Below are 9,067 nucleotides of genomic sequence, written 5' to 3'. Positions count from 1 at the left end.
AAGAGTCCGTCGCCTCTGTCGGCCGCTCTGGCCTGTCGGAGAGCCTGCCGTACATACAATGGGTTCTACTCTCGTTCTTGAAATCTTGAAAATCCCACCGCCACGGCCCACGCTTTAACAGTGCACACAAAACGGTCAACGCGGCACACAAATCGTTATATTTAGTCCAAATCCACCGGTGCTTTCGCTGATTTCTGCCAATGAGCGACCACGTCTTTTGCCGACTTCCTCTTCTCAAAATACCTGGAGCATCCAAAGATGAGAGCGAGAAAGGGCACAGAAGTTGCCCACGCGAGCACCTACAGACCGTGACAATGTGAGGCCGGAGCGACCGTGCGCGCTGTGTGTCATGCTGTACCTTGGCGTGTGCAAACTCCAGCGACACCTCGTCCACCTCCGTACGCTCCGACTTCTCGAGAGCAAGGATGACGACTCCGACGATGCCGTATAAGATGCCGAGGTAGAGATGGCAGGCGAGGATGGCGCACGAGACGCAGTGGCATAGGCGCACCACGCACGAGGGCAGGCAGGAGGCATTGGCACACGTGCAAGCCCCGACCATCCCGCTCGGCACATCCCACATCATCTGCACGATCGTGCCGATCGTCGCCTATATCGACAATATGCCACAGACTGTCAGGAGGTGCCCCGCACAATCACCTTCGACAGCGTGGCTTTCACCTCGAGGATGGAGCGGAGCAGGGTCGTCTGGACGGCAGCAATGAAGACGGCGTTGAGGAAGAAGGCAAACGTGACTGAAGAGAGCAACACGAGCGACCGCCGGCAGCGCGTGTAAGGGTGTGCGGGGTGAGCGCAGAAGGCAGAGAGGAGGACGTGGTTGTTCTGAAGGTAGAAGAGCAAATCCTCCCACCATCCGTTAGGCGGGTAGTGGACCTTGCCCGCGATGAGCATCTCACGCATCTCCTACGAGTTGAGCCGCATGGCACATAGCGGTGTGTTTGCAGATGGGGTGGGCAGAGGGTGTGCTCGAGAATTCGCGCCCGGCGTGCGCGCCTCAAACTCTCTAACGGATGGCGGAGCCTCGTTGAGGATGGTGTCCATCGCTCTGCTCTCCCTAGAGGGCACGACGACGGCAGAGCGAGAGCTAACCAGGCGCGCGGCCTACTTCCTCACTTTTACGCGCTCGAGCGCTCGGAGCGGCCCGTTCGTAGGCACGGAACATCATTCATGTGTTCACCCGATATCGTTCCGAGGATAGGTGGGAGCAGTCTCCCTTTGTGGGACCCGTCGCACACGTTGTCTACCTGGAGTGGCGGACGGCGTTGCCGCCGCGGTACGTGCTCTCGCTTATCAGCGACTACAACCCTCTGCTCGAGCACGCCGAGCAAAAAGAGGAGGACATTGAGGAGTACTCGAGCTTCCACGCCCTCCTGCGCGCCTGCTCGGCGGAGTACCTCGACTGGTGTGTGCCCGCACACAACCATCGCCCTCTGGCGCGCCCCAGGACAACGCAGCTTGCCCTGTCCTCGCGGTAGGTTCGAGCACCTGCCAGTGCGCTTCAGGATGAGCAAGCTGCGGCCGGCGCTGCCGAGTCTACCCCTGTCGGCGCTGATGCAACTGCCGTCGCTCAGTGCCGAGCCTAGCCTTGCCGGCGCTGCCGAGTCTGCCTTGACCGGCGCTCGAACAGCCTGAGAACCCCCGGGTTCTCAGCTTGACTTCTGAGAAACACGACTTGTGTTGCTGTCGGTTTTCATTTTTTATCATGCGCGCCGTAGACTAATTGTGTTGTGACACACTTGTGTGGGGGTAGCCCCTTTTTTGCGCCTTGGATGAGGTATCTCCATGCGTCCGTGCGCGTGTGTGACGAGGGGATGTCCGACTCGTCGAGGGAGCTAGAGCTCTCTCGTCGGCTTGCCAGAGCAAACACGACTGGGAAATTCACACAGCTCCTCTCAGCTGAACGGCTCCTGCACAAAGATCGCAAGGGCGGGGGCCTGTTCCTTTTTACCCATCTCACAGTAGAGAGGTGTCCGTTTTTATTTATTTATTTGAACGGCTCCTCCCAAAGTGCAGAGAGTGCAGAGTCGCAGAGATGAGAGAACTCTCACCCCCATATAAGGGACAAAGAGAGTGCAAATGAGGAGCATTATACGTGTGAGAGCTGTGTATGAAGCGCCCAAGCACAGAAAATTCAAACCCATTAACTCAGCCGCTCGGGGGCCCGACGTGGCACGATGGCACGGGGCTCGCTTTACGCTTCACGACTTGGCCTTCCTCTTTCTTTGGCGCGCTTTGAACTCGCCGGGCAGCATCGCCGCGCTGACGCCTCTTTGCCACATGCCAAGCCGATTACGCTGCGCCCTCGCCTCGATCGCATCCCAGCCGCTGAGGGGGCGCTGCGCATAGACTGCACCAGCGCTGCGGTAAACTGAGGCCAGACCCTTGCGCAGTAGCTCGGTCGACAGGTCACGCCGCCGTATCCCGTACTGTACCGTTCCGACGATCCTCCCATACTGGTCGCGCGCGTAGCAGCGCACCCTGACGCGGCGATTAAGGAGCCTCTTTGTGAAGGCCTTGGCGTCTGCCCCGAGCGGCTGTCCTGGCTGCCCAAACTTGGCTGTCTCCGGCGTGTCAACGGCAGCGATTCGCACAGAGATGGTGTTCTCTGACAGCTTGCCCTTGAATTTGCCAGACGACAGGAGCGTGGGCGTGTGGCGAACGCGCAAGGTGTCGCCATCGCTCACGGCGACCACCTTGGCAGCAATGGAACGGTGCTGCCGCAGATGGCTGCCAGGCATGTCGTCAGCGGTCAGGTAGAGGTCGAGACAGCGCTGGAGAGTGGAACCCGCGCAGCCAGCAGCTACGCCAGCCGCAAAAGAGCCCACGGCGACCGCGGGAGACTGCTGCACTGCCTTTGAGGCCGTGGCAAACAAGCCAGTCGCAACAGCGGGCGAATTCCGCACTGCATCTGAGGCCGTGCGAGCCGCATTTCCCACCGAACCTTGCACCACAGCGAAGAACGGTTTGGCTCCGGGCGTGAGCGCCGCAGGGATGGAGGTAGCCACGAGGATGGCCAGCATGTCTCTGTGGTGCTCGTTTACTATGTGCGCGGCGGCTGCTGGCTCTCGGCTCGCTCACACCGCCACACAGTTGTATGTGTTCACAGCCTGGTTATTGAGAAGAAAATACGCACAAAAATGGCGCTGTGCGCTGGTCTGTGAGAGGTTGAGGTGCGAGCCCTGGAGGCATTGGGGATGGGGGGAAACTACCCGCGGGCCTAGAAGGCCCGCGCGCAGGGGGGTGGGGCATTGAGACCGGTCATGAATGAGTGCGCGACACGCATGTTGCGAGCAGCGTTGTTGATGTTTTGCGCATCGCCACAGACGGCGGCGTTCACAGCCTTGTTATTGAGAACACGTCCTGTGGCGCTGTGCGCTGGTTCACGTTCACACAGGGGACTTGTATTGAAAAGAAATTATCTCGCAGACCTTGTTTACAGAGTTACAGTCTATGACTATGTTATTGAGAAAAAATACGTCCTATGGCGCTGTGCGCTGGTCTATGTACTATGTGAGGTTGATTCACAACAAACAAGAATTCACAGACCTGTTATTGAGAAAAAATACGAGATGCCGCCCTGAACACCGGCACCTCTCAGTATAAAATTGAGTATAATGTTGTTGGCGAAACAAGAGACGTGGCTCACTCTGGTGGTAGAGCGGGTATACGAGATTCCACAAGCTCGGGAGGACCACTCACTGTTTGCTGGGTCGGGTGCGCAGGGCGAAGGCGACCGCTCCCGCCACGCCCACCGCGCCCGTGGCCTGCATCGCCGCCGGGGGCCCAAATGCGGCGGCGACGGCGCCCATGCCGACCCCGCCAAGCACTTTGCCCACGTCACCCGCGGAGGTGTGCAGAGCGAGCGCGTGCGCACGCTCCTCGGGCTTGGTGCTATCGATGAGGAAGGGTAGCGTCGTCGCGAGTCTGATGGAGAGGAGGGCGGTGCTGCCGAGGCCGAGCGCCCAGAACTGCTCCGTCGTCTCGACGAGCGACTGGAGCGCGAGCACCGCCGGCGGCACGGTGAATGCGGGCAGCATAAGCGCTCGTCTGCTTGGCGCGCGGTCGGAGAGGTAGGCGGCAGGCTTGGCGCACACCTACGCGACAGCTCGACGAAGGTCTGCCGTGCCGAAAGGTGCAGGGCGAGCGTTTGCTGTGCGCCATCATGCATCCGATCACCGACATGAGGTACGTACCTAAAACGGTTTGCGAAGGGAGCTCTGCACTGGGTGCAGCCGTGCCCTCAATGGCCGCAGCAAAGGGCGCGCGCCGACCATCGTAGACGACATTTGTAGGTTCTCATACCTACACGGCATTCGGTGACGGCTTCACAGGGATGGTCCGTGGCCCACAACGGCTACGTTATCAGCGCGCATAAAGAGCATCGAGCCTACCGCCATGGAGGCGTCTCGGATTCCGCCCGTGAAGGCGGTGGCGAGCAGCCCCTGCATCTCCGGCTGCTGCACGACCCTCTCCATCTGCTGCCACGCCGTGCGCTGCGCCGCGCCGGGCGTCGTCGCCGTTGCTCGCATCGTCTCGGGGCAGAGAGCGTACAGCGACAGGGAGGAGACGCCAAAGAGGCCCGAGACGACAAAAAAGGGCGTCTGGACGTCGAAGGCGTCAGCCATGTACCCACCCACCGCCGGGCCGAGCGACACGCCCGCCAGCGCCGTCATCTGCAGCGGCGCGTTTGTGTTTGCTCGGTTTTTGGGCGTTGAGATGTCGGAGAGGTAGTTGGTTGAGCCAGTGACGAGGGCGGTCCCACCCACCCCCGCAAGGGCGGTGCACGCCACCATCTGCTCCGCGCTCGTGCTTAGCCCCATCCCCGCCATCGCCACGGCCTCGAGCGCCGCACCGCCGACGAGTAGCGGCCGGCGCCCCACTCGCTCGACCAGCGACGCGGCGGGCACGTTAGCCAGCAGCTTCACCAGTGACTGCGTCGACTGCACCATCCCGATGTGCCCCGCGTCGAGACCGAGGGAGCGCATGAAGACGGGCAGCACCGGGATATTGATTCCCGAGCCCACCTAATGAAAACGGAAACCTTATGGAGCGGCGCAATTCATGGGCGGCGCTGGATGTCATGAGCAGCCGACATAGTAGAGCATCAACGAGGCGGCGATCGGCCGCACCCTCGCGTCCACCGGCTCGGCGTCCCGGTCTACCGCGGCCTTGAACTCGTCCCACGTCACCTGGGGGCGGCCAATAGCATCGCAAGAGCTGCTAAAGGGTCACTGCAGTGATCTTTCTACCGCCACCTCGCCGTCGCCGTCGCTGTCCATCTCGGCCACAACGGCCGCCGCGGAGCGAGCAAGGAACTTGTCGCAGTCGGCATCGCCTGACTCGCACACCCCCGCGTCGACCAGCATCTGCCTCGCCTATTCATAGCGATGGAAGTGAAGGAGTCTGTCACAGTCATCCAGCTACTACAGTACGTGCCTCGCCTCTGTGGTGTCGATCCGTCCATCGCCATTGACATCGTACGACTTGAACCGTGCACGGAGCGCGTCGTGTTCAAGGTACTTCAGGCCGAGGTTGGCGAGGGGTGCCGGGACGTTGCTGAGTGTAAGCTCCTGCTTCACAACGTCATCTGACACGGTGGCAGCCTCCGCCTCCCGGGCGCTCCTGCTGCTGCGCAAGCGGCGAGGCGCAATCCGCAACCGGAGAGCCGAGCGGGGAGGGGCGAGGGCGAGGCAGGCTGCTGCGCGCATAGCGGGCCGGGTGAGGCCACCAGCCGCGACGCGCGTACGTAGGATTCGCGTGCGTCGTCCGTCCGTTTTTTTAGTTTCTTTTGTTAATTCAGACTAGACGTTTGGCGCCATGTGGCGCCGGGCCCCGCCCTCCAGGGCTTGACGCGTCTGGTGCCAGCGACGCAAACGGCAAGTGTTTTGCGACGGGTACTTGTAGTAGTGTTAGGAGCAACACGACGCCGATCGTTGAAAGTAGCAACCACTCACACACACACACGCCTCTTTAACCAACTGGCTCAGTTGAAGAGGCCGCTCCCACAGCTCTCACACCTATCTCTCTGGTACACAATATTGGAAGCGTTGTGAATTATTGTAGACCATTGGCCTCCTCAAAATCTCTCTCTCAACTCTCTCTCCGTAAGACTTCGGAGAAGGCAAGCCGTGAAGTTGTCATACAACCGTCTCGGCGTCGACAACAACTCTCGAACCAGTCGTGCTGCGGGAACGGCCCCTCTGATTGCTCTGACAGGCACGCCTTGCACCTCGCCATGGATCCGCGGCAGAAGCCAATCCCGCAACGCTTTCAGGAAAGAGAGGAGGAAGACGCATACCAAAACTGCTCCAATCAGTAGCTCCATACGTTGCCTTTCACTCGACTGTGTAGGAGTTGTTGCAGCTTCTCGATCTTTGAAGTCTTGTCCTGCAGCAACATTTTCTGCTTCCAAAAATGTAATCTAATACGTCATCGCACCTCCGCCATGAGGACGGCCTTGTGCGAGCGCTGTCGTTGAGAACGAAGCGGCCCGAGTGTTCTGTTGCCTTCAAGACATATTTCCTGAGCTGAGGTAGCTCGTTCCCTTGGTGAGGGCGGTCGTGTTCGTCATGGCCGGGTCGTGCGTGTACGTCTGGGCGACGTCCGTCGGACTACGGTCCGTTTAGCAGGTCTTTGGATCGGCTTCAAATCGTCCTCCTGGGGTGTCGACGGGCCCCCGGGGGCGACGGGGGTGCTCTCCGGCCGCGGCGGCCGAAAACGGGGACCTCCTTTACGGTCCTTTAATGAAGTGATGCACTTGATGCAAGGGTGCCATTGTGCTCTACTACAAAATTTGTGTAAGATGCCCAAGTCTCAGACGCTGGATCCTTAGCGGAGCTGAGTTCTGACGGTGTGAACACGAGCAACCGGAGTGACGACCGGGACCGGGCCGTACGCCGGGAGTGCCCCGACTAGCAGTGACGGGCGCGGACGAGCGAATGAGAGGTCGCTATCTGTGGAAGATGTGTTGTTAGGGACTAGGACTGCCTATCTCTCACTGAAAGAGACCTCTCATTCGCTCGTCCGCACCCGTCACCGCTCACGGAGTGCTCCGCGTGCCGCACCGGCCGCCGCCGGCCGCCGGCCGCTCACGGCAACGGAACAGTCTTACTACTCCGCAACGTTGAGCTGGATCAAACTGAATAGTGCTCCTGAAAGCCCTCTCTCTGGATCAAACTGAATAGTGCTCCTGAAAGCAGCTCATGACGAGCAGCTGCTGTGGCTGTATTTGTAGCCATTTTTAGGCTTCAACTGGTCCCAAAATAGTAGCAACACCTCATGAAAATCAGTCAAAAAAGCCCCAAAAAATCGGCGCCTGCGGCGGGCTACCTGGGGCGCACACAGCCCCAGACCCCCTTGACTGGGGGGACCCCCCCCAAGAGCACCCCCGTCGCCCCCGGGGGCCCGTCGACACCCCAGGATCGTCCTCCTTGACGCCGCTCGCGATGTTGGTACGGGCGAGGTCGAGTGTCTCGGTCATGGTTTTGAAGAGGGAAGTCGTGCGTCCCGCCTCGAGCTGCAGATCCCGGCCGGTCACATTCGTGTACGTGTCCCGCTGATACGCAAGGTACTGTCCAGTTGTGGGCAACCAGTGGCTCTGAAAGAATGCGCATGCCGAGGATCGAATCTGACTCAAAGCGCACGGGGTTGGTGCCGCCGACCGTCGGGAGGAAGCCGAGGAGTGCCAGAAGGATCCAGAGGGCGCCGACGGTGCCGATTCCGCCGCAGAGAGTGGCGGTCGAGGCCAGGCCGTGCGCGTGGGCCGGTCGGGCTCGGTCCTGCGGCGGGCGACCGGGCGCCGCACGGCTGGCCCCGTCGGCCGAACGGCGCCGCCGAGCGGCCGGGCGCTTCGGGTTGGGCCCGGTCGACCGGGCCCCCGGGAGGCAGGGGCGGGCGCGGTCGGGAGGGGGCCGCCAAATCGACCAAATCGAGTGGGGTGCCGCGATTTTCAGTGTACTGTACTTTTAGCTTACTGGGAGAAACTCTCTCTCTCTCTCAGTGTATGTTGTATGTAGCTCTTACGAACATACCCGTAGGTGAACATTTTGGGCTGCTACTTTTTATGATAGGGATTCTTTTTCTTTCACACACCGGAGGCTGATATTCAGCTGAAAAACCTTCGTGGTTGGGGGTCGGACGGGAAACTTTTGCGAGTGGGCAGGGCTAGGGGCAGGGGGCTGCAGGGGGAGAGGGGGAGGGAGGCCCAGCGAGGGGCTGCGGCTGGATCCTAGTGCGCGGACGGATGGACTAAAGACGCACTAAACCTCGCTAACTCTGGATGTAAAGTCGCAGTGAACTCGCGCTAAAGTTGCGCTGAATTCGCGCTAAAGTTGCGCTAAATTCGCACTAAATTCGCGCTAAAGTGCACTAAAGATGCAGTACATAAACACTTCACAGCCTTCTTATTGAGAGAAAATACGTCCTATGGCGCTGTGGTGCGCTGTTCACAGCCTTGTTATGAGAAGAAAATACGCCTACCTATGGCGCAGGGAGGGAGGGTGTGGTACCTTTTGGGAGAGAGAGAGAGAAGAGAGAGAGACCTTTTGTGAAACTGAAACGCGGAACGCGATCTGTGTCTCGCGTTCCTCAACGCTTGCGATTCAGCTGTCGCGCCGCTGGATGATCTTGCTCAGCTCGCCGAGCTCGACCTGAACGGTCAGCGGTTCTCGTAAACGCAAGCGGTTCACACCAACAAAAAAAATTCGCGGCCACGCTCCTCTTCTTCTGCGATGACGAGCCTGAAAGTGGAGCGCTTCCGCGAGACCGTCGGCGGCATCACAAGCGCTGAGGCAAGCTCGATTCTCGAGGCGTGTGACTGGGACATCAAAGCCGCGCTGGCTCGCTGCCGGCGTGACGGAGTCGGCATCGTTGGATCTTTGGGCTCCGCTGCGCGGGCCACCTCGGCAAACACCCCGCCGGCGGCTGAAGCCACGGCCGCCGCGCCGGCGGCTGAAGCCGCGACGCCACCGCCACCGGCGTTCGACTGCTTCCTTACGCACGATTGGGGCGACGACGAGGAGGGCCGCGGCAACCACGATCGGGTGGG

The 9,067-nt window shown here is 60.4% G+C and overlaps 4 protein-coding genes across 4 annotated transcripts; all 4 read right to left on the bottom strand.

Annotated features, from left to right (window-relative positions):
• Nucleotides 1-161: 161 nt before the first annotated feature.
• On the bottom strand, nucleotides 162-912 carry EMIHUDRAFT_251837 (hypothetical protein; the record flags this gene model as incomplete). The annotated part of the gene is made up of 3 exons (XM_005790767.1): nucleotides 162-299; nucleotides 359-610; nucleotides 661-912. The coding sequence occupies 3 exons, from the start codon at nucleotides 910-912 to the stop codon at nucleotides 162-164; spliced, it is 642 nt and encodes a 213-aa protein (XP_005790824.1).
• Nucleotides 913-2,219: 1,307 nt separating this feature from the next.
• EMIHUDRAFT_251835 (hypothetical protein) lies at nucleotides 2,220-3,041 on the bottom strand (the record flags this gene model as incomplete). Its single annotated transcript, XM_005790766.1, has 1 exon — nucleotides 2,220-3,041. One exon carries the CDS (start codon nucleotides 3,039-3,041, stop codon nucleotides 2,220-2,222), a length of 822 nt encoding a protein of 273 aa, XP_005790823.1.
• A 1,305-nt stretch (nucleotides 3,042-4,346) lies between these two features.
• On the bottom strand, nucleotides 4,347-6,592 carry EMIHUDRAFT_251833 (hypothetical protein; the record flags this gene model as incomplete). The annotated part of the gene is made up of 7 exons (XM_005790765.1): nucleotides 4,347-5,045; nucleotides 5,115-5,210; nucleotides 5,277-5,396; nucleotides 5,454-5,643; nucleotides 6,197-6,243; nucleotides 6,349-6,442; nucleotides 6,537-6,592. The coding sequence occupies 7 exons, from the start codon at nucleotides 6,590-6,592 to the stop codon at nucleotides 4,347-4,349; spliced, it is 1,302 nt and encodes a 433-aa protein (XP_005790822.1).
• Nucleotides 6,593-7,221: 629 nt separating this feature from the next.
• EMIHUDRAFT_251832 (hypothetical protein) lies at nucleotides 7,222-8,049 on the bottom strand (the record flags this gene model as incomplete). Its single annotated transcript, XM_005790764.1, has 4 exons — nucleotides 7,222-7,296; nucleotides 7,436-7,591; nucleotides 7,665-7,799; nucleotides 8,044-8,049. The coding sequence occupies 4 exons, from the start codon at nucleotides 8,047-8,049 to the stop codon at nucleotides 7,222-7,224; spliced, it is 372 nt and encodes a 123-aa protein (XP_005790821.1).
• Nucleotides 8,050-9,067: the final 1,018 nt, after the last annotated feature.

Source organism: Emiliania huxleyi (genome assembly GCF_000372725.1).
Source record: "Emiliania huxleyi CCMP1516 chromosome Unknown EMIHUscaffold_1189, whole genome shotgun sequence".
NCBI classification, from domain to species: domain Eukaryota; phylum Haptophyta; order Isochrysidales; family Noelaerhabdaceae; genus Emiliania; species Emiliania huxleyi.
Note: the sequence above shows the minus strand (reverse complement) of the source record. Positions and strands in the feature narration are given on the sequence as shown.